Source organism: Canis aureus, chromosome 18 (genome assembly GCF_053574225.1).
Source record: "Canis aureus isolate CA01 chromosome 18, VMU_Caureus_v.1.0, whole genome shotgun sequence".
Taxonomy (NCBI): domain Eukaryota; kingdom Metazoa; phylum Chordata; class Mammalia; order Carnivora; family Canidae; genus Canis; species Canis aureus.
In genome coordinates, this window is record NC_135628.1 from 12,786,493 (window position 1) to 12,811,487 (window position 24,995).

Below are 24,995 nucleotides of genomic sequence, written 5' to 3' on the forward strand. Positions count from 1 at the left end.
AAATCAGCACAAAAGAACAAGGAAATTGCCAGTAACCCAGGGTTTCTAGAAGGTAGCATCTGAACTGAGAGATGATAGGCAACGAGACAGGAAGACACAGGCAGATGCCTCGTGATGGAAAGCACGGTTTTCATTATTGAAAAGTTTGGCTTTTATGCTGCTGAGCACCTGGATCCACGGGGGTCAGATTTGTGTTCAGCTCATCATACTGTCTGTGGAGAAGGGATGGGAGGAGCTGAACATGGAGGGAGTGAGATAAGCTAGGAGGCTTCTGAAGGGTCCAGATAAGGCATGTTGAGCCTCAGTAAGCAGAGGAAGGAGCAGTGGAAAGGAGCAAACAGAACAGAGAAACACTGAGAAGGTAGAGTCATAACTTGATGATTAGACACAGATCACAAGAAAGAAAAACGTGTGCAAGATGACTTCATTATTTTGGGCCCAAAGGAGGATACTATAAACTCTTAGAAGGAATGTCGCAGGAAGAACATTTTAAAAAGAAGATAGTTAAGTTGAGTTTTAGAATGTGGTGTGAGAGGAGCTCATGGGACACTTCTAGAAGAAAATATTCCATGGACAAAGAAAGCCATTTGTAGCCCAAAGCTAGAAATGCAGCTTCTTCTCTGGTTTTCGTAATTCTTTTTCTCATGCTACCTCTTTAAATCAGGATTTCTTGTGGACTTCATCATGACCAACTTTGGGAACATGATGAAAGCAACAGAGTCCCTGGGGTTGGAAGAACACATTTGTGCATGTTCATGAGACGTGACACACAATTTCAGGTAGTTCAAAGAACTCCAGGTTAATAATCTTTACTTTAAATAGGACACAGAGCTTTAAAACTCTGTACAAATCTCTGAGCTTCCGAGTCATATACTGAGAGACTGTCAAGGGTCCTTTGATGCTGTTGTGTAATTGGAGGAGTCCAGTTAAAACCACATGGTTTATTATCAACACAAGTCAGTAGAGGATCAGCCAACAATGGCAGAACCCAGAAACTGTAGCACACAGGCTCATTTTAACTTTCCATTGCACTCCTCTCATATCTTTTTATTATGACCCCATTCTTTGCCTTTGTCATAAACTCCTCCCCAGATTCTCCTCTAAGGCAGAGCTAATAGAGCACCTGTTCAGACTCTGTTACTATTTATTAAGGTGCTCGCTGGTCTCTCTTGTTACAATTTATTATTGTCATACAGTGGGGATCCTAATGTGAGGACAACCAGCTCTGTCTTCCACTGTATCCTCTGCTCAAGTTGGCCAGAGGTCAGAATCTGTGTCCAGACCTCAAGTCTCTTGCATTTTTACAAGAATATGAACATTCTGTAGTTTTCACTTCTATGTTTTGACTGCTTTCCTACAAGCTCTGTACAAGCTCCTCTGAAATAAACTTTATCACACATTTCTTTCTCCCAGTGAACCTTGTTGACGTTCCCCTCCTCTAATGCAATAGTCTTTCACATCAACAGAGTACCCCAAACAGATATAGAGGTATTAAAGTATCCTCATTTCATTGAGGAATCCAGTCTAAAGGAATGAAGCAAATGTGGATTTATAAATTATACACAGTGTGATCATTGTGTTAGTAGAGGTGTGGGGGCTGGGAGGTCATATTGTGCAGGTTGTACTATCCATTGTCTAATGGGTTGAGGCATTCAGCTGAGTTCCAGTGAGCATTTTTGTATAACCTCCTGAACAAGCTGCAAGGTGCTGTGGAGACAGATACTCAGACAAATCTTGAACTTGAGAAACTTTCACAGCTTAGCAAAGGCAGACAAAATAAGCTATAATGGAAGCTAGATGTGATACATGCCATAAATGTGAAGAAAATCAAAGTGGAAACCCTATTTATCGAATACCTAATATGTATCAAGAAATACTTCGGGCACTTTCATTTACATTTTCTACTTGAATTTTCCAAATTATGTTTTGAAGTATCATCCACATTTTACAGAAGAGGAAATTAAGGCCCAGAGATGATAACCAAGCTACCATAGATCACCTTGTTTCTAATGCTAATGTAAGGGCAGCTTGGGTGGCTCAGCGGTTTAGTGCTGCCTTCAGCCTAGGGCATGATTCTGGAGTCACAGGATCGAGTCCCACGTCGGGCTCCCTGCATGGATCTGCCTTCTCCTTCTGCCTGTGTTTCTGCCTGCCTTTCTCTCTCTCTCTCTCTCTCTCTCTCTCTCTCTCTCTCTCCCTCTCTCTCTCATGAATAAATAAATAAAGTCTTAAAAAATAATGCTCATGTACTTCCTCTCTATATAGCTAAAGAACCTAGGAAATCTACTAAAATAATCAAGTGAGAAAGAATATGACCCACTTAGTTACTACTTAGTGTTCCAGTTTTCTCTTAACTTCATCTCTTTCCCCCTGCCCATTATGGTTAAGTATATACCCTGGAACATCCTTAGGGCTTGTACCTTACCAGCTCTATTATTAATATCTTGGTAATTTAAAAAACATCCCTTTGGATGTGGCTTAGAAACTGTCTCTTGTATTCCTCCCATGATTTGCCTAATCCTTGATAGTAGTATTAATATTAGATATAATTAAGTGTGCTACCCTTCCAGGACAATTATCCATGGACATACCATCTTTTTAAATAAATAATGAACTTTTAAAAAGATTTATTTATTTATTTTAGAGACAAAGAGAGAGAGAGAGTTGGGGAGGGGCAGAAGGAGAGAATCTTAAGCAGACACTGCTTGAGAGCTTGATCCCATAACCCTGAGATCATAACCTGAGCCAAAACCAAGAGTCAAATGTTCAACCAATTAAGCCACCCAGGTTTCCCAAAGCATGAACATTTTTGATAAGACACAGACATGGCAGGCACCTTTTCTTATAATTCAGGGCTTCTTGTATCCTTTTTAACAAAACTACTAACAAACCCACCTGTATGGTTTCCTTTACTGACAGGAATTATTATTCTCAGCCACATTTATCCAATATCATAGAAATTGCTGAATATACTCCTTAAATGACCCAAGTTTTATCCTCCTTTCAATTTAACACTTTAAATAAATGCCAGCAAGCTTCAGCGCATTGGAAAATTACTATATGTCTGAAACAATCTGGATATCAATATTTGTCACACAACTTCCTAGGTGTAACATCTAAAGCAATAGTCACTTAGCTTACTCACATTCTCCGTGTGGTATTTACCCAATAGTCATCACTCATGTGTGTTCATTAGGTCTTGGGGTGATGAGCCAAGCCACTGTATTCTCAGCTGGGCCTGGAGCCTGTTTAGTTTGGCACTGATTAATGATGTGCGGGGGGTGAGCAGTTTGCAGAGCCATCTTAGAAACCCAGTTAGCCAAAGACAGATAGCTGGAAGTTGGCTGATGGGAGCATGGGAGGTGGGCTTTTGAGACAGGGGAGTCATTTAGAAACACTAGTGTGACTTTTGGTTATCCTAACTAGGGGAGGAACAGGCTCCACAGTAAATGATGCTGTGGGTCTGTTGTGTTCATGCAACTACATCCTTTCTCTATGCCTTGGTTCTCACCATTTATAAACTTGCATGCCAGAGCCTAGCTGCTTCCCAGTCACCTTCAAACAAAATGCCCTGATATCAGTAAAGTATCTTGAGATGTTCCTTTTGAAGATCTTATGCTAAAAGAGCAAGCATTCATAGCTTTACTTTTTTTTTCCAAGTGAATCTTATACTGAAAAAAAAAAAAAAAGCTTTAAATGTAGTGCTTGGGACACCTGAGTGGCTCAGCAGTTGAGCCTTTGGCTCAGGGCATGATACCAGGGTCCTGGGATGGAGTCCCACATTGCGAAGAGTCTGCTTCTCCCTCTGCCTGTGTCTCTGCCTCTCTCTGTGTGTCTCTCGTGAATAAATGAAGTCTTAAAAAATAATTTAAAAAATAAATTTAGTACTTATCTTGACTTATGCACTTCCTGTCTCTTGCTTTTCTTTCTCATTCCATTCACCTTATGCACTGTGTTGGCTTAGCATCCATTCTTTACTCAAATTTTCTCCTTTTTTTAAGATTTTATTTATTCATGACAGACACATAGAGAGAGGTAGAGACATAGGCAGAAGGAGAAGCAGGCTCCATACGGGGAGCCTGATGTGGGACTCAATCCCCAGACCCCGAGATCATGACCTGAGCCAAAGGCAGATGCTCAACCACGGAGCCACTCGGGTGCCCCAATTTTTCTCCTTTTTGCCTCCTTCTATTCTTTGGGTGGGACAATGAGGAGAGATATGTTGATCTTGAAGTTGTAGAGAAATGTCTCAGCTCTAATTGGGGTGCTATCCTTTTAGTGGCATACCAAAACTGGGCACAGCATAGTTTTTGTAGTCCTTTCCAGAATGGACTCTTTCTCCCTATTACTAACAGGGAACTGTTGGAAAGCATATCTAAATTTCCCTTGGCAACCCCCAGCTAGAGATTTTATGAATATCTAATTCATAGAGATCAGTAACACCTTGTTTAGAGGGCATTTTTTTTCACTAGCCCATTTAGAATGCTCAATTCAAAAGTTAAAAGGATACCTATAGCCATTGGGGATGGGGGAAAAAAAACAGAGAGGTGGAAAGATGTGCTCAGGGTTACATAGGATGCAGCACAAGAAGGATGCAAAGCCAGCTAAGCACCTGACTTAATTATTAATCTTTGACTTTATCACATAGTTCTAATCTCTCAAGATCTTAAATTTCCACTGCTTTCTGTAAGATACAGTTCAATCAAATTCTTCTTTTTATTTTTTTAAATTGTGTATTTATTTGAGGGAGAGCACGAGCAGGGGAAGGGCCAGAGGGAGAGAGAGAAACAGACTCCCGGCTGAGCAGGGAGCCAGATGAGGGACTCAGTCCCAGGACCCCGAGATCATGACCTGAGCCAAAGGCAGATATTTAACCAACTGAGCCACCCAGGTGCCCTCAAACAGATTATTCTACTTGGCAGTTACAGGCTTCCATAGCTTGATCTCAGTCCATCTTCTACTTTATCCTACCCCTCCCCCTAAGTGAATAAGCATAAACAATAGCTATTGTTTATGTCTGGTCCTGCAAAAGCTGCTTGACAAATATTCTTTTAAGCCTTATATCACACCGCGAAGTCTATACTGTAATTTCCAGTTTATTAGGGGAACTCAGGCTTAGAGAGGTTCAGAAATTTGCCCCAGAACACATGGATGGTAAAAGTGAGACAGCCAAGAATTAAACCCAGTTCTGACTCCAGTGCTTGCTGTTTTCCTTTGATCTTTCCATAAATTCAAAGTGATCTTGAGCATTTGCCTTTCTATTGACCTAGGAAGCCCTAACCCCCTCACTCTTCTTTTTAGATCTAAATCATACCCATCCTGCAGGACCCCACTCAGAACCTGTCTTTATCCTAGAGTCTTTTCTCATCCCCCAAACGGAAGTGGTCTCCCTTCCCTTGAACAACAGAGTACTTGGGAATGACCATTTGACATCATTGCCTCAGAGCAAATAGTAGGAAGCAGGTAAGAGTTAGGAGCTTTGGAGTAAAATCCCTGCTGTGCCAGTATCTACTGTGTGATTTTGATTAAATCAATTTTATCTTAGCATATGCTGCAACCTGACCTCTAAAGTCCCACCCGGGCAAAAAATACTAAGATTCTGAAGTTGTTATTATATATATAATTTCTAATGTGCGTTGAGTCCTGTACATCTTTTTATTCACTTAGTCATTTATTCATTTATTTACTGAGCATTGAACTTCAGCATTGATCTTAGAAGCTCTGAGATCTTCCAGAGGCCTCACCTCCCATTTTAGACAATACAGTTATTGGTTTGGAGTGAACTCCTCGAGGGCAAGGTCTTTTCTTTTCTTTTTTTTTTTTTTTTTTCACCCAAAGGAGATAAAACAGAAGGAAAAGTCACTTTGACAAGATGTGAGCTCAGAAAAAGGAGTTTGGGCAAATACCAATAAGCACTTTGTTAACATTTTCGGTGTCAAATTTTTCAACGTTTCATCAATCCTTATGCATCTGTACATACAAGCCTCTAGTTATCAGCCTTCAGGGGAAAAAAAAACAGGATGGTTATCAATTAATTGAAGTCACCAGATTTCTAATATGGTTTCCAAGGACTATCATCTTCTATACCACCTTTAGTGACACTTGTCCGCTTTGGTTCCTGCAGGTCCTCAAACATTCACTTTAGCAGATGGCAGTTCTGCTTATCCCATCAGTAGACATCATTTTGCAAAGTAGATGCCATCCTCCTCCCCGCAAAGCCTCAGCAAATTTCTCAGACCCCATTTTTATTTGTCAGATTGTTCATGTTAATTTCCAGATGCCCTATAATAATAAAAGTAAAATCCTCACCTGGATTTTATTTATAAACACTTTTCGAGTTTGCTTACTAATTGAGTACTTACTAGCCAGGAACCATGTGCTACTTGCTAATCTTTTCAGCAAATTAGTACAATAGCATTTGTTAACTGTAGGTTAGAGTTACAAGCATATTTTCATCCAACTCTCATATTCTGAAATCAACTTCACCTTGGTATTTCCATTTTAATAATTTAAAGAATAGGCTTTCTTTTTTAATTTTTTTTTTTTTTGAGAGAGAGAAAAAACATGAGCAGGTAGGGATAGGGGCAGAAAGGGAGAGAATCTTAAGCAGGCTCCACACTGAGTACAGAGCCCATTGTGGGGCCCGATCTCATGACCCTGAGATCATGACCTGAGCCAAAATCAAGAGTCGAACACATAACTGACTGAGTCACCCAGGTACCCCTAAAGCATAGGCTTTCTACATTCAGAACTTGGATTCAAGTCTCTCCCCTGTCACCACTATAAATTCTCTGACCTGTGGTTTCTGTAAATGAAGGAAATGGAGGGTCCCTATGTAGTAAGATTGTTGTGAAGATACGATGAGATTAAAGATACCAAGCTTAAAACACTATACCTCCACTTAGTACACCACCAGGAAGCACTAAGAGTCACCATTCCATGGCCTCTAATAGAGAAAAGGTGCTTTTGAGCACCTTTATGAGCACCCATCCCATTTGACTCTTATAAGCATACCTGATGAGGTGAGAGAAAGGGTGGATATTAGATTTGTTTTCAGTTTAAAATTTTATTTTCTAAAGAATGGGATGCATGGGGAGATTCAACATAACCTGCACACATTTCTTAAGTGAGAAATTGGAAACTGTCATAGGTATAGTTTAATGTGTTTTTGTTTTTTGAAGCTTGCTTTGTTTGTACCACTTTACATGATTCATGCCCTTTCTTCTTTAACACTTTCTTTAGAAAAAAAATAATAATGAAACAGAACATTGACTCTCCAATATATCTGAACTCTAATATGAATTATATCCTCTTGGAAATTATTTCATTTGTTTTTAATAAATAAGTAGCAAGAGGATTTGTGTTATAGAAACATATTGCTTCCAAAAAATCTTCAGTTAATTTCACCAAAACTATAGTTCTAGGGAAGTTCCTCAAACATTGGTCATAGTCAGGAGTTTTTTCCAGAGTTAGAAAAATCATGGAAATTTGAAAAGAAGGAAAATGGTGATTGTGTTCAACATCAGCAGGTGTATAATTTGACCTAGGAGAGCCATGTCTACCCACTGTTTCACCATGTCAGCAAACATGTGTCAGCTCTGAGTGTCAGGCACTATTCTAGGACCAAAGACCTACTCTAACCATGGACAGTACATCATTTCTAGAGGTGTTAGTATTGGTTTCACTTGCCAAGATGGTGAGTCAGATAGAAAAACTGTGTAGTTATTGAACAACTTTCACAAGTACATAAGATTGAACACAGGTCCAGGCCCTGAAAGGACTTGGGCTAATCCTCAAAGAAATTGGGCATTGGGACTTTTAGGAAACTCTAATCCAAAGTTATTGAACAGTTAGATGTATTGAGTAAGATTAACTATCGGTCATCAACATCAATTCCTCCAGAAATGGAGATGGGTGCCATTGTGAATGCCAAATTCAACTGGTTGGTGGGAGTTGCCTGCAGGCAGAGTCTTGGTCCAGCAGAAAAAAGAAGTCTCCTAATAGATTAGTGATGCCCAACATTGACAATGGAGAGAGGGATGATGGTGCATATGCCGCACAATTACCTTCTAAGCAGCTTCCTCCAAAGGACACATCAGGAAGGCAAGGAACCACATTCAGGTGAAGCATGGCAGATGCAGTAGATTTTTGGAAACTGTGGAAATAGCTATGTTCCACCAGCTGTGAGAGGTAGAGCAAATCAGCAAAAAAGAAAAGATATTGAGTGGAGAAAGGAGCTATTTCAGATCTTCTTTGGGCTCACTGGCTCCAAATCACCAAGTGATTGTTGGGATTTTGCAGAATCAGAGCAGTCTAGGCTGTTTTAATTGTCTAAAATTTGTGCTGTGGTAGTTGACAGGTTCTCCTTTAAAGATAATAAATGGCTCACAATTACTTTAGTTTAGAAAGTGCTCTTCTGCCCTGGGACACTGTAATAACCAGCCATGGAAAAGAAAAGGCCTGGGGATTTATGAGGTGTCCCAATTTACAACCATCTGGGAAAAATACAGCAAGACGTTGGTATAGCAGTGTGCTAACCAGAGTTAATCTATCATTGCTACTGTTCTAAACCCTCTCTTTCCTTCCGCTTAAAACTATCGCAGGGATTCATCCCTGGCCTTCACAAAGATGCACCAGAAAGCATTTTTTCAACATGTAACTCAGAAATACAGTCTGGTTGACCTTCACTTTACTGGACTGAGTAGGAAATTTTCCAGGTATGAGAGATTTTAAAACCCACTAGTGATAAAAATATAAATGAGGTATATATAGTCTCTTCTTTCTGAAAGCTCAAGGTCCTACTGGGAGACCAATAGTGAATATATCATTTCAATTCACTTTGAAGAGTGCCATTGCTGAAACAATAGGGTAAGAATAGAAATGCATTTGTATATGCAAAAAACAGTGGTGTGCTTAATAATGACTTTGTTTTTCCTGCCCTCAAATTGCATTGTTAGCCCACACCTATAACAGGACTTATTAAAGTCCAATGTTATTATTTGTTTATACACCTCCCTCCCCCTAAGGGTGAGTATTGTAAGGTGGGCACTGGGTCTGGTTCTTTGTATTCTCAGTACCTCACCCAGTGATTAGCCCATATTAAGTGCCTAATAAATGTCAGCTGAGCTAGTACAGGACTGAACGTGTACTTCTAAAGCTTTTAATACTGGGAATTGACAATTTATTAGGTAAAATTTAGAAAATCAAAATATATTTACTTTAAGATATTCTTTTGATGATTCAGATGAATTTATTTGGAAATTAAAATGCATACCATGGTGTTTAAAATTTCTCAGCAGAGAATGGTCCACTCAAAATGTCATACTGTTAGTTTGATGAGGAGTGAAAAGGGGAAAGTATCTGGAGAAGAGTAAAAAAGAGCAATCCTTCCCCAGAGTAGAGAACAGTGGATACTGCTAAATTTTAAGTCCCACTGTGTAGCCATCTCTCCTGCTCCATCTGTCTGCTGAGTAGCATCTACCAACACTTGCATTTTGGTGGCACTGTCCTTCCAGAGTGACTCGCTGAGGCGATGATTCTGACTTCTTGGGGTTTGGCAGACTTGCCTGATGGCAGAGCTAGTTTATGGGAGCCGGGCCTCGTTTTTCCCACCCTATATCCCCTGTAGTCTTGCCTGAGCAGTCTGCTTATGAAAAGTTTATTAAATCTCTCTTCCAGAGGGGCAGATTGTCCCATTTCATTTGTCACTATTTAACACGTTATGCAAAACATGCCAGAAAACCTCAATGTGCGGAGCTTCTGGTTTCACCTCCTTGTGAAACAGTAGACATTTCATTTATTTCTTAATGGCAACTAATTTCAGAGTAGTTTGAGGCTAATTTAACAGCACCCACTGTTATTCCTCTTTTCCATCTTCCTTTAGCCTAGTCAGTCACTCTACAAATATTTGTGAAACTGATCGTAGACACACAGGGATGAATTAGGTAAAATTTCACCCTCCACAGAGGTAAGACACACCAGAGTAGATCAACACACAAGCAGACATTACCATTTACTCCTTTCCTTCACACTTTACAAGTGAGTGAAGGGACAGTGAGTAGATCTCAGATTTGTTGGTAAATGGCCCATAATGTTTAAAGGGATATCTGTTGTGCCGCCCGGGTGGCTCAGCGGCTTAGCGCCGCCTTCAGCCTAGGGCGTGATCCTGGAGTCCCAGGATCGAGTCCCACGTTGGGCTCCCTGCATGGAGCCTGCTTCTCCCTCTGCCTGGGTTCTACCTCTCTCTCTAAGAAATAAATCTTTAAAAATAAATAAATAAATAAAATAAATAAATAAATAAATAAATAAATAAATAAATAAATAAAAAAAAATAATAATAAAAAAATAAAGGGATATCTGTGGATGTCATTTATCCATTAACAAGGACAATCGGGAGTTGCTCGTCATTTAGCACTGTGTATTTTGGCCCCATGATCATGTGTCTTAAAAAAGGAAAATCCTTTGAGGCTCAAAAGTTCACTTCTCTGGTGAGGTTCCTCCTCTGCTTTTGGGGACCTCCCAGGACAGCCAGTCCCCCCCACCACTGCCACCACCACTCAGCCTTGACAGCCATAGTGCAAGAGAGCAATACCTCAGCAGTGACTACAGTTTGAGTTTCCCATTGGGAAGGTCATTCTTTGTAACTTCCGGAAGGTTTGCAAAAGATTTTGCTTTCAGCATCCGTGCTTGATAAAGTATGGCTAACTTTGGTGAACAAGCATTAAAAAACCAACAGTAGCATAATTATTTTAAAACTCTTAGCTGTTTCCCCCAACCCTACGGGAAGAAAGTTTCTCAACTTTTGTAAGCAAACCAGCCCCATTTGTTTCTGCCTCTTTCTCTGCACAAGGTCACGTGTTTTGACTGACTTGCTTGACATGTTGTTTTTTCAAAGCTGTAGATTAAATGTCACCCACTAATGTGATTTGCTCAGACTTTGCTGCCTGAGGCCGACTCCATCAGACACTGGAGAAAATAGCTTCCTGTTGTCAACCAGGATCTTCAATTAGCTGGCCAGCAAATCTGCCCTGATTACTGTATTAATTTGGCTCCCTATCTTCAGAGGAGAAAGGAAGTTTGGCCACACTGCTGTTTGCCTCTTAATTGCTGTCCCTTCAAGGGCAGGTGGCAGAGAGAAGGTCATGTTCCCAAACTTCACCTTTGTTTCTCCTCTTTTGAACTGGCTTCCTGCGGATGCTAAAGAAAATGAGAAGTGTGTTGCGTCCATATCCATTGTTCTTCAACACACCCAGCACTAATTGATTTTCAGATGAATTGCCAGTTGAAAGCTTTATTTTTTTTTTTTTTTACTGGCCATAAAGATGCCTTAAGTCTTAAGTTAAATGCCTTCTCATGAGGCACAGGACAGCTATTAGTGTTTCAGTCTCTGGAATGTGAAGTCACCCAGTTAGCACCTGCACGGGACTGTGGAGTTGGGCATTGTGTAACGGGTTATTTGGGGGACTGACGCCAAGGCCCTCAAAGCTCTCAGTTTGAATTAGGATCAGATTCTCAGGATGCTTGAAGCTGCACCAGCATCTCTCTTATCTCCTGCCATCCAATTCCTATCTTATTAGCAGCTAAAAACCAGAGGAAGTTCTCAAGCAAGGGAACAGTGCTGAGCAGCCGGCTCCCTTTCTAAGGGCTTCGGTGCCATCTGCTTTGCTCTCAGGGTACTTTTGAAGAGTCACCTTGCCTACCCTCTAATACAAGCTCTCCCTCAGGTTCCCCAAGCCCGTGTGGACACTGCCAGCTACAGGTTGCCTGCTCGGGTTGGCACACAGGCTGCTGACATGTGTCGGGGAACACTGATGCTGATTGATGCCCAAGGAATTGTGGGCTCACTGGGAAGACAGTGGCTGCCCTTGCTAAAGGGGGTCCCTCAGCAGCACTTGATCGAGGCAGGCAGATGCCCACAGCACCGTGGCTTTGGCTGCCTCCGTGATAAGCAGCCCAGGCCGCATGGTCTGTCTCCTGAGTAAAAGTGGCTCTTTGAAGCCTGCTCAGAGCCTGCATGGTCCCCTGACCATCTCTCTGACTGTCCAGGGGAGAGCACTCATCCTGTCCACATTGTAGCCAATACCTGAAGGCCACGCCTTGGGGCAACTAGAGGCAGTAACAAGCAGAGGTCTTGGGTCCTCTTCCGTAAGGTGCACTGGGAAGTTTGATGAGGGACCGGGGCATGTCCCTACTCTCTTCTCCCTGAAAGGGCAGCAGTCGTCACTCCTTCCTATCTCCTTATGCCTTCTCATTTAGACCAGTAGACCTCAAGCCCAGCTGCACATTGGCATCCCTGTGGGGCACTGTAAAACATGCCCAGTGCTCCAAAACCATTCCAGACCAAACAAATCAGAATCTTTAAAGGTATGCTTTAAATCTTATTGTAGACTGAGGGTTGAGAATTACTGATTCCTAAAGCTATTTCTTTCTCTTCATTACTTGATGAGTCCATCAGTCATAAGTTAAAATAGATATTTTCTCAGTAACTACTGAGTGATTGGATTGTGCAGACTCTGGATATGCCATAGTAAACAAAAGACACAGTTCATGACATTATGGGACAATCCTATGATGGGAGAATGGGAGCACCAACACCACCTTTGGGGGGAGGGCAGCACGGCAAGAGGAGGATTTTATGGACCTGAAGAATGAGCAGGTATTAGGAGAATTTTATTCACAGGTGGAAGGAAGAGCACAAATGAAGGCACCAGGGTGAAGTTCAAGGCACCAAAAGGATCTCAGTGGGGCTAGATCGTGGGGTGTGGGGGGGTGAAGCCAAAGAGGAGGCATCTGCTAGAACACAAGTTGGAAGGCAACCATGAGTGCCCATGTGGTCACCCAGAGAGCCTGGTCTTCATCTACAAGCAGTGCTGAACCATCATAGGTTTGAAGCAGGTGAATGATACGATCAGACTTGCATTTTGGAAACAATCCAGCTTCTGTGAGCAGGGGCTGGAAGGGGCAGAGGCTTTTGGGTAGATCAGGACAGGTAATGATGGGCCAGAGGCCCAGGGAGGGGCTGGTGAGAATGACACAAAGTAGACAAAAGGAACAGCTATTCAAGAAGAGAGTCGATTTCACAACACTCTTAAAAAGTATAATCCTTGGAGGAAAATTCCCAACTTCCAAGCACAGGTAGTTCTGTTATTTTGATCATTGCTACATAGTTTTCCATCCCTCACCGAAGACTTAATGCAACTCAGAGTCTCATTTCGGTCACCAGTACAGGTATAGATATATGGCCGCCTAAAGAACAGGTCCCAACTGTCAGCAGTTTGCATTCCAGGCTCTAACTCGAGAAGAGTCAAACCAGTGGGAAGTTCTGGGCTGCAATGAACTGTGCTTCTCTCAGCTCTGGGGTACGGATCTTGGCCTTAGATGTGATGCACAACAAGCCTAGCAGGTGCTGGCTTCAGAAATACCATCTTAAGAAAAATTACAGTGACCTCACTGCCCACGTCACACACAGCACTGGCCTTTGGCTCTGGATTAGGTCATCATCACCCCCTCCGACAGACACCCTAGTTGTTCAGAGCTCAGAGTGCTGTTAGAGACTCACTGAAGAAACAGACGCAGGGAGGGAGAAGTTAAGTAACCTGCTGATTCTTGTTATGACTGCCTGCCAAGATCAGGTCACGTCCACTGTGAAATGTAAAGGAGCTTTTCTGCATTTATTAATGAACAAAATGCTTCAAATTCTTCTGGTATAATTGAGGATGCATGATGAAATCAAGAGGGGCTGGGGGTTGCACACCAACTGGGCTGATCTGTGATTTCTGTCCACTTACATTAAGCCTGACCCCACGAGGCCCCTCACCAGAGGACTGCACTGGTCAGACCCCAGCAGGAGATGTGGCAGGAGGAAGCAAGGACAGGCCAAAATATCTTCAAAGCCTGGAAACCATTCATGGGGGGGGGGGGGGGAAGGCAGGGGGAAAAGGGGCGGTTGAAAACATTGTTTTTTAAAAACAAAAACTTTAAAATCTCGAAATCAGTTCTGTTCAGTGCAACTTAAATATAATCTTGACCTGCCTTACATGTGTTATAAACGCCCCGTGTCATCACGTGTGTCATTTGCATGCTGCAAAGGAGGATTCTTTTTTCTCTGGATAAGCTGTCTTTAGGACCGGGATTCACAGGAAACCTCATGATGGTGGGTATAATGTTTGGGCATCTCCTAATACAGACTAAAGATGAGCACCTCCACTTTATAGATAAGAAAACAGGTTCAGAGAAGCTGCGTGATTCACCTAGCTCAGCGGGTCGTGGAGCCAGACTTTAAATGAGCACTGCCTAACTCTAAAGCCGGTGTTTTTCCTCTCTGCCAGGCCTTGCCAGGTTACTGCCCATCGGCCAAATCTAGCTCACCACCTGTTTTTTGTAATCGGGTTGTATTGGAACAGAGCCACACTCATTCATTTACTTCTTGTCTGCAGCCACTTCCACGCTGCCAAAGCAGAGCTAAGTAGTTGCTGCATACATGATACGGTCCTTAACAGAAATTTGCCAACCTCTGCTCTATGCCCACACCCAGAATAAATACAGAAAACCTAAAAGCTGCTCCTTGGGTCCAGAAGCATTTTTATTTTTTTTTCTCTCCCCTTACATGTAATACACTTGACACCATTCAGCAAAAACTCTCATTTGTGTGGACGAGCCTAGGCATTCCACTCCCCAGCTGTGGCAAAACTACAAAGTGAAACCATTTTTAGTTTCCAGAAGGTGTCCTAATTTTAAAGACCTCTAGGGGACTTGGGGAGGGGGGCGGATCAACAGCCTGCATCTAGGTCATTTGCTGGTCATTGCTTACCAGCTGCCAGGTATGTCACCAGTTTTTACCCTAACTTCCAGTACTTTTTCTGGGCAAGGCCACTTCTCCTCACATCCTAAGTTTGGAGAGGAGCCCTTCAAAATGATCCCTGGCCTTGGAAAGTCCTCCTGTCTGTATATGAGCACCCAGACACCTCTCCGGCATAATCCTTCCAATTTTTTGGTCCTTATTAGTCTTCAGTCATTTTTTTGTGTGTGTGTAAGGAACATTCTCAGGAAGAAAAATGGTCCAGTCCCGAAGCCCAGCAATGAAAGTTCTCCCACATGACTCATTTTTAAGCTGGATTGTGTTGACATCTGTCTTCCCCATGACAGCCTTTTCTCTTCATTATGAAGATAAATCCATTTAATGGGTTGCCACTGATTGGGTAGATGGACATTTTTATTAAGTGCTCACCCTTCCCCCCACTTTAGCGGCAATGCCCAGTAGTGGCTTTTCCAGAAACCCTTTGCTCAGCCCGCTGACCAGCCTTTTCCAGCTCAGCTTGGGAAGGAAAGCCCCAAAATGACCTCTCAGACCCTAAGACAGCACTTCAAAGCCACCGACTTTATTTTTTAGGCTTTGTAAAAGTGCGCTTTGAAAACCACCTTAACAGTCTTATAATTCTCTTAAGGATGTATTTGTCTAGTTCTACAGATGAAAGGTGGGAACCTAAGCATCTTCGGCATTGAATATATCAACCATTATTAAAGTCTGGAAGATACTGTGTTAAGTAGTAGGGATCACAATACAAATAAGAAATAGTGCCTGCCCTCTACCAATTTACAGTCTAGGTTACTGTAATACCTAGAAAGGGGAAAAGTAACACCAATAACTGACATAACTGCTTTATTGTGATAGACAAGAACCACCATAGATACCATACTGAAGGCTGAGACATGGTGCTGGATGTTTGCTGAGACCAGTGCTCCTCACATTTGAGTGAGAGCTGGAATCACCCGGAGGGACTGTTGTAGGGTGTCACTCCTAGCGTTACTTACTAGTAGGTCTCAGGTGAGTCTGAGAAGTTGTATTTCTGACAAGTTCCCAGGTTGATACTGATGTGGTCTGGGAATACTCTGTTGAGGTTATTTTTTTATAGGAGACATCTCTGACATAGGTCATTTCATTCTCAAAAGGTAAGGGAATATTACATCACATTTGTTGCGTGTCTAGTATGTTCCATTTAGTGTATCAGTACTTTGCAAGTAATATCTTATTTAGATTTCACAAAACCTCTGTGAATTCTGAACTATTACTTCCCCTTTATAGTGAGCAAATATCCACAGGGTACCAGAAAGGGTATGAGGCTTTATCTAATGAGCAACACCTCGATGGTTTTTAAATGATTAGTACTTCTGGTTTACAGATGATAAAACTGAGTCTCAGAAGGATTGAATATCTTGAGGAAGATCGCAGCCTGACTTTATAATTATGTGTGTTGGGCTGAGAAGCCATCCTGAAACAAGTAGCATCCGTTTGCTGAAAGCTGTGAATGGGGGCTCCCAAAGTATATTTTGTCTCATGCCTGAGCCATGCACCCCCTTCCTCCAGCTTTTGCTCTTGCTGGTCCCTCTACCTGGACTCTCTTCCCCTCTTCACCTCACAACTCCCATCTGTCCTTCAAGTTCTGACCAGTCTTGTCTCAGCCTTCCAGATTTCTCTGACATCCCTCCTTACCCTAACTGAGCAGGGAGAATGAGTCCTTTGTAATGTCTTCCTTTCCCCAGATGCCTCTCCAAGCAGAACCTCTCCAATTTTTGTGTGCGCCCCAACATAGTTTATAGTATGGAATTCCATCATACCACCAAAATCCCCTGGTGACTTATCAGTAATTACAGGGGAAAAATATCCAAAATTTTCATCATAGCCCACATACTGACCACTGTCTGGCCCAGCCTGACTTTCAGCCTTACCTCTTAGCCCCACTTCACTTTTCCAAATAAATGAAACCATCATACACTCGTCCCACCCAGGGCTATGCTCTTCTTTCTCCAAACCTTGGCTCATGCTGTTTCTTCCAACAATATGGCTCCTTCTCTGCCTCTCATCATATCCACATCTGGTCTTTTCTCCCAGCCAAAGTCCTGATGCTGTGCTGTCAGTGTGTCAGCACTTGAGAGGGGCTAAATATTTGGGGAATGAATGTCTCCCCCTTGCTTCCTTGATATTACGATGGTAATATCACTTCCTCCCTTGGAGGAGGTAAATATGTACATGTCTTATCCACTTGCCCAAACTAGGAGCTCATTTGATACAAAGCTTCAGGTATCTCACTTATGGTGCCTTGCACATGGTAGGTGCTTGAGAATGGATGAATAATGCTGGATGAGGATTGTGGTATGAAGGTGGAGTCAAGTTGGTGATTAGACTTGGAGCATATGGAGGCTCAAGGGATGTTGGAATAAAACACAGGAGCGCATTTCAATGAACAACAGGGAAACCAGGAGCATAGTTAGGGGCCAGGGGACCCCAGAACTTACATCTTTAACCCAATCTTCCAACGAGCCAAAAGGTTTTCTCCATTTGAAGTACATGTGTGTTATGGGACTCCCACTTTTTTTTTGGAACTTGTGACATTATTACAGAGAACATGTGCTGGAAAAATTCCAGAAACACACCATAGGCACAGTTTGACCTTGAGAAAACACCAGTAAATGAATTTGGATTCTGAAAGCACATTTGATGTCTGTGGCAAAGCATCTTCTGTAATTAAGAAGTTTTAAGTCCATTGATTTGCTGATACCTCTGCAACACCATCTGTGGGTTTTCTAAACAATGAGAAAAGGTTTGATATTTTCCAAAGAAGACAGAGTCAAGCATGGTGGTTGTGAGTGTCTTGATTTGAAATGGTATATAGAGAGCATTGATAGCGACTGAACACCATTAATTGTAGCCCTTTTGAAAGCTACTTTGCAAAGAAATAGAGGAATATTTGATTTATATAACTATTTTGTCTTTGTAAAAAAAAAAAATCAATGACATCTTTCACTGGGGTCATTTTCTGTGGCACACACAGTGACCATAGACCTTCTCAGGGCCAGAGTCAAGCAAAACTGTGAAGTAAATCAGGCAAAGCCAGTCTTTGTCTCCACCAGCTTCCATTCTCTGCTGTATACCAACCACTTTCCTCCCTTTCCGTGGGGCCAGGTGCCCCCCTTGGCTTCTTCTTTCTTTTCTTATCAACCTACTCTTAAGAAATGGTTGATATTCACTTTTAAACTGAGGCATAAGTGATTGTTGGGAATTTAAAAGATTGTCCCACTTACGGGTTCTTACATCTAGCAAAAGATGAAAGCCTTAAGCTAGAGGAATTGTAACTCTTAACAGTGGATTTTAAACATAAGATATAAGTAGGAGCTGAAGAATTTCCTATACCACCGTAAGGGATTATCATCATTTCCATGAAAAGGTACAACCGTGAGCATATAAATAAAGATGATTTTTTTAAAGTTATATCCTATTGAAGTAGCTTCGTTGTTTCTATCCAGCTTTCCTTCTCTTACTTTTACCCAATCTGGGCAACCTCTATCCCATAAGCTGACACTCCTCTTTGACTTCATTGCATGTATTCCTTGAGATCTTAAGTTGCAAGTGATAAGAATTCTGTTCAAATGGGGACAAAAAACGTTCATCTAACAAAACCACCAAATGTCAGGATTGAATTGACATTATGGTTGAATGCAATTTAACCATTATTAACTGTCTCACACACAGAGACACACACAAACCCTTCTTCCAATAGATTTTATTTCAATAGAATCAGTGTCAGTATCTTCCACTCTCCCACATGTTAGGAGACAGTGTTATTACTTGTCAATTTTAGGGGAAAAGAGCATGCTTCAGCTCTGCTTCCAGTCAAGGCAGAGGTCTGGGGAAGGATACTGATTGGTCAGTTCAGGTCACATGCCCACTTATACTAGTGTAATCATTGTGTCTAATCCCATGTGGTCTGAGGACTGTCTCTGCGACAGCCCCTTAAGCAGCACATGAAGCGAGAGAATCCCTTGGCCCTCTTTCCTTGTCTATGAAATGAGGGAAGTGGAGATGCCTCTGAAACTTGCCCAGCTGTAACCTAATTCTATTTAAAAATTATTTCCTCATTTTTGGCATTCTAATCACTCTTAGTCTCTCTTACATGTCCTTCCTCCCACGTGAAGGTCAAATAAAATCGAGAGATGATAATTATCTCTTCAACTCAACTCTGAGTTTCTCTAAATGGGGAAAGAGGCCACTCCTGTGATGACCCTCTCATGAAACAGCAAAGTGTTATATAGTTCAGCCTTGACCAAATTTAACCACCGTTTATACCACATGATATAAGATGGTCACAATTTCAAAATTTGTCAAGCATCCCAAATTTAGCATTTTGCTTGAGTAAAAAAAAAAAAGAAAGAAAGAAACAAATCAGGTAGAAGGTCAAGTGGAAATTTTCCTTTCTGCCCTTATGCTGGGAGCATGAAACGATGCTTATGTAACTGGTTCCAGTTCAGACATAGCCCAGGCTCAAAGGGGTTAATGACGGGGTCGGGCTCAGGTTACTCTTCTCTTCCCACAGCATTGAATACCCATTCTCCCTGCAAAAGCCATAGGATCTCTTCTCTGAAATGCCCCCCCCCCACCTGCCACCAAAGGCCACCAGTCCGTCTTGTCTATTATATCCACTCTTCTATTGTCATGATCATTGCCCATGTCCCATGTCTGACTACTCTTTTACTAGATCATTAGTTCACAGAAGGCAAGGGCCATATATTATTCACCTTTGAATTCCTAGTGCTTCACCCACTATAGACACATGGTAAGTACTCAGTGATGTTTGTTGTGTTGACTTCATAACGGATGCTTCTCAAGCAACTTTTTATTAATTGCTTCTATCAATATCATCTGGTGTATGGTAAGCTGGTGACCAATGGAGTTAGACTGAAGGACCCAATCATGGTCCTCGAAACACCCATGAATCAGAGGACAAGAGGACAGTTGCCTTTATGTCTTTATACCACTGCTGTCACCAGCAACGGCCCCTTCACAGGGCAGGCATGGCACACAGGTCCTCAGAGAACAATGGTGCCTATTGGATAAAGCAGATCTATGAGTACTTGATAGAGATCTACCTTCTCCCAAGTTTTCTTCCATAGTTTCCTGAGATTCCTGCCATTAGATTCATTTTTCATGAACTACCTCCCAGAAAGCCCTCCTGAAAATGCAAATGTCTTACCTGGTGGAGGGGATTCTTATTGTGAACTTGAGTTCCTACACATCAGAAGCATATAAGGGAAAGTGAGGGTTGATATCGCTTCAAAACAGGTTCGTTTTTATTGCCATTACTTATGACTTGTCTTCCCTTCAGTTCAGACATTTTCAGTTGACTAAAGGAAAACATGGCTGATCTGGGGTCCTTGGAGCGTGGGGGCACTAAAAGCAATGGGTCAGCAGATGACTACAGAGCTTGAGGGCACCTGGCATCCCTGGGGAGGGGACTCATGGCCTTGGATTCACCTGTGGCCTCCAAGGCAGCTCCTAGCTTTTCCTGGAGGCCAGTGTAGTTTCACCACCAGGTGTTCTACCTCCCAATGTCCTGTAGACCCCTGCAGGTCAATGGACGGATCCTTAGGTGACAGGACAGCTATGAGAGAGACATATACTTGGCGAAAGAAACCTGAGTGGATTGCTTAGCAACCTGTACCATGGGAGACCGGCTGCACCACTAAACAGAGCTCAGCAAGTGCAAGGAGCCATCAGGTGTTTGGAGGACATTTCAGTCGCCTGATAGCTTCTAAGGTGGGGAGATTTTCCCATCACCTAGCACTCAGGCACACTTGGAGTTCGGGTTTGCCACAGTCATTCCCATGCTGTAAAATTGGTACCTCTGTTACAGTAACACTTCATGAGAACGCATTTTGGTGTAGGACTAGTCCAGGAGCAATTACCAAGTACCTACCATGCATGGTTTGTTCAACCAACAACTGGTAAGAAGCCATAAGGAGTAGAGTGGGATCATAGTTGTAGTGATAAAGGGTAAGCAGCACCCCAAGGCTCTTCAACATTGAGTGCATGCTGTATCCACCACATGGAGCTACCTGGTGTCATAGAATTCAACTAGATACATATGGCCTTGGATAAGTCCTCAATCATTCAGTCTCAGCTTCTTTGTCTTAAAATAGTGATAATAACACCTATTCTACTTTATTGGAGGGAAGATTAAATGAGATGATGAATAAACATGTGTCTGGCACAGAACCTAGCTTATAATTGAGGTACATTTGTGATTTTTCTCTCATTTTTACTTTACTAAGCGACTCCAAGAAGGTGGCATGATTGGCAGTAGGGTAGAGTGTTCACATCCTCGGTTCAGATCCCAGCTGATCCACCAACCAACCAGCTGTATGATTTTGAACTAGTTACTTAATACTTCAGAGCCTCAGTTTCTTCATATGTAAATAGAAGGATGACCACATCTAACTCCTAGACTTGAGTGGGTTAAGATCAGGAACACACATGAAGCTCCCACCACGGTATCTGGCACACAGTAGATACCTTGTCAGTGGTAACAATTGTTCTCCTCTGCAGTGGAGGATCAAAAAAAAGGAACAGAAAGATTGCTACACATCTCTCGGATGCCTTATGTATTTTCTGGTCTTTTCCTGCTTTACAAATTCTGATGAAGATGAAATCACATTAATAAAGGCAATGTTTAATTGCCTCCTTGTGGGCTGGCCCTGTCCTTTGGCAGCACATTACCATATTCTTTTTTCTCGAGACTTCCAATGGGATATGTCTGTTCTGTTTAATAGATCTCTTTTTTTAGTGCCTGGCTCAAGAAGGCAGCAGCACATGCACATTTCCAAATCCCTCATTTGTATGAACACTCAGGCCTTAACTATGTGGAGAAAGCATTCTCGGAGGGGCGAGTGTGGGTATCATTTCACGTTCATTTGAACCAACGCCAACCAGACTTCCACAGTTAATTGTGTCTCAGCGATTTTCTTCCGGAAAAAAATAGCAGCAATGCAGACTCCTAGCTTTTGCTTAGGCTTCTTTCGCTTTTGAAGTTTGCATCATTCCCAGTGTGACTTCAGCGATAGTCCTGTAATATGCTGAGCAAATGGAGCACTCCTCCCAGCCGGGCCCACTGCTCCCAATTCCAAATTAGTTGATCCATCTCCTTCCTTGTGGCTCCAGCCGCACAAGAGAAAGTGGAAGGTGTACATTATGGCAGTTTGCTCTTTGAAGAGCACTCTCAAGGTTTGGAGAGAGTGCAAGTGAAGGGAAGCAGGGGTGTAGGGAGCCCTTAAGTCTGGAAGATCTTTCCAGATGGGCGAGGACAACCCCCAGGAAAATGATGGTCTTCCTTTCATCTACAGGTAATGCAGGTGGTGAAGGAGCAGGTTATGAGAGCTCTTACAACCAAGCCTAGCTCCCTGGACCAGTTCAAGTGCAAACTGCAGAACCTGAGCTACACTGAGATCCTGAAAATCCGTCAGTCTGAGAGGATGAACCAGGAAGATTTCCAGTCTCGCCCGATTTTGTAAGTAACCCCTGGGCTCTCTCTCCTTGGAGGCTCTGACCCACCATTTCTGGTCCAAACGCCTGTCACATGCACCCAAGTGGGCTGTGTTGTGACCTCTCTACAGAAGGCCAACCAAAGACACTCCAGAAGTGTTCAGTTCCCTACATCTCAGCAGCTCCCTGAGGAAGGCAGCCGAGGGGAAGGTGGTGACAGGTGCTGGCAGCAGGACTTAAACCAGGAAGCGGCCTGCTTACTGATGAGTCCTCTGAGAATTTGTAGCTGAAAAGTGAGAGCACCTTTTCTTATCTTGGGATAATTTTTTTCTTTTTTTTTTCTTTTTTTTTTTTTTTTGCCCATGAAGCTATTTCTTGGCAGGTGCCTCTGAGTAGCAAGATGCCCTGCCCAGCCAGAGCAAGGCCCACTTAGCTCAGGCAGTGTGAACATTGAAATAGTGAGTGGGAAGAAGAAGAAGAGAGACATTCACTCCTCACTGCCTCATCCATTGGCTTTGCCTCACCCCAGAGCATCTTGCATCAGCCCCTGTGACTATGAGCCCTTAGGCCCAGGTAGAGAGCAGCAGAGCCCCCTGTTTATAGGACTTCGTAGCAGATGCCACTTGCAACAGTTGTCATCTCCATCTTTAGGGTGTTCTGAGCCTCCGACACGAAGACTGCTTGGTTTGCTTCATCTTTTCTTAGAACTGGCCTATTTATCTTCCCTTGTCTTTTTCTAAGAGCTAAGTCAGTTCTGTTACGCTTATAATTTGTAGAGAAAGAAACAGGAGAAAAGGTGGGGGTAAGGAAAGTGTGTGATATTTGTTCTCATTTTTCCCTCAGAAGACTGGACACAGCTTCCTCCGAACTTTCGTACGAAGCCAACTTACCACACAGGTGTCATTATGACATCAACCCCCTCTCTGTTTCTGATTCGTTTTTCTATCTGCCCCTCCTTCTGTTTTTTACTCTTATATATTTGAGATTTTTAATGCTTGGCAGTTTGCAAAGGAACCCTCCCACCCCTACCCCCCGCTGTTTCATTTCTTCACATCTGTGTGAATTAGGTAGATCTTATTTCCGTTCAAGGAGCGGGAATAGTCTGGAGAGGTGAGAAGCCAGGACTTGAACTCCAGCCCACTGATCCCTAAGCTCATGCTTTCTCCACCTCAGCAGAGCTCCTTTGCAAAGTGTAAGACTAAGATGAGGTTTATAGAAGTTCACAGGTCTGCAGCTACCTACTGTGTTTGCTTTCAGGTCCTAAGAAACACTGGTAGACTCTGTGGAGCAAAACTGTAGTGTTTAGTGGGAGTGGAGCTGGGCAGCAAGGGACAGAAATGCTTCCCGGGGTCTTCAGCTTGCATCAGGTGACACCTGAATCGTACTTGCATTGAGCGCCAGCCAGCTCTGCGGCAGGTGCTGCTGGGACTTTGTATTGGTCCTCAACCAGAAGATACATCTTAAAATACCAAACAGAAAGCCCTCCAATAAATGCTTGACTCCTCATAGATGTGGTTTCTCACTTGCAGAGAGAGACAGTGAGTGGCACCTCGTCCCATCACAGGGCATACAGTACCGAAATGTTGGATTTCATAAGGTTTGTTTCAGCAGACGTGTAAACACAGGGAGGCTTTATTATGCTTTTGACAACAGTTCATAAAACCTAAAGGGAGACTCAAGGAACCACTGCAGTGAAGGCCAAGGGATCCCAAATTAACATTTGACCATGACTTTGTTCTAAGTAAGAATGTTAACTACATGTGAAATGTAAACCCTTTGCTCCTGTTGGGGCTTCATTTCTTTACTTCCTGAGACTCTGCCCAGGACATTCTGAAGTTTTCTCTTAATTATAAGAAGCTCTTATCTTTACGTTTATTATGTAAGGAGAAACAATGTAAATATAAAGGAAATCTTCTGTGTGTATGTCACTTTGGCATCATCATTCGGCCATGGGACTAAACGGCACTACAGCTCACTGGAGTTCTTGCCATCGTTGAGATAAAGTCATAAAGACTTGTCAGAAACTATTGCATTTAAGGGGGAGGCCATGGACCAGCCTGATCATTATCTTAGCCTTTGAAATGGGTAGGTGGGAGCCAAGCACCAGCTTCTTGTGCAGTGATATTTTGTCTATTAGAATGACCTACCGGACAGGAACTCATTGTGGGGTTGGATGAAGCCTAAATGGCTCATGGGACAAACCTGTGTCAACAGAAAGAAAGGGACAGGCTATGTATGATGGTTTACATTTGCTCATTCATTCCTTTAACAAATATGTATCGAGTGCTGTGGACAAGCAGAGACACTTGACTCCCCCCACACCACCACCACCACGCGCCCCACACTGTCCCAGGTTGTAAAACTAGGAGTGGAGGATGAGCACGGACTGTGCTTGGGTGAGGGGCTGTCATGAGAGCACACGGGAGACTCATCTCACCAAGCTCAGGGGTTAGGATGTTAGAAATGTAGAGCTGAAAAGCACCTTTAAGGTCATCTAGTTCAAGCTTTTCATTCTGCACACTGGGTCAATGACTTGGCTGGGGCTTGCCTGCTAGCACAGAAGCCTGCTGGCCGTGCCCTTACGAGCCTCTAGAGCCCCGTAGCGCTCTCCCTGTTGCCTGGCTCCCTCTGTGCCTGCCGCACACAGCACAATGGCAAACCTAAGTGCCGCAGAGATCTTTTGAGG

At 42.8% G+C, this 24,995-nt stretch overlaps 1 protein-coding gene across 6 annotated transcripts in view; it reads left to right on the forward strand.

Moving 5' to 3' along the window:
* The window catches only part of ELMO1 (engulfment and cell motility 1), a 525,893-nt gene that overhangs the window by 461,707 nt on the left and 39,191 nt on the right, over window positions 1-24,995 (forward strand). For all 6 annotated transcript variants that reach the window (XM_077856191.1, XM_077856193.1, XM_077856195.1 and 3 more), the window contains one exon: window positions 22,171-22,334. In XM_077856191.1, the coding sequence (XP_077712317.1) occupies window positions 22,171-22,334 (164 nt within the window). The remainder of the gene's footprint in view (window positions 1-22,170; window positions 22,335-24,995) is intronic.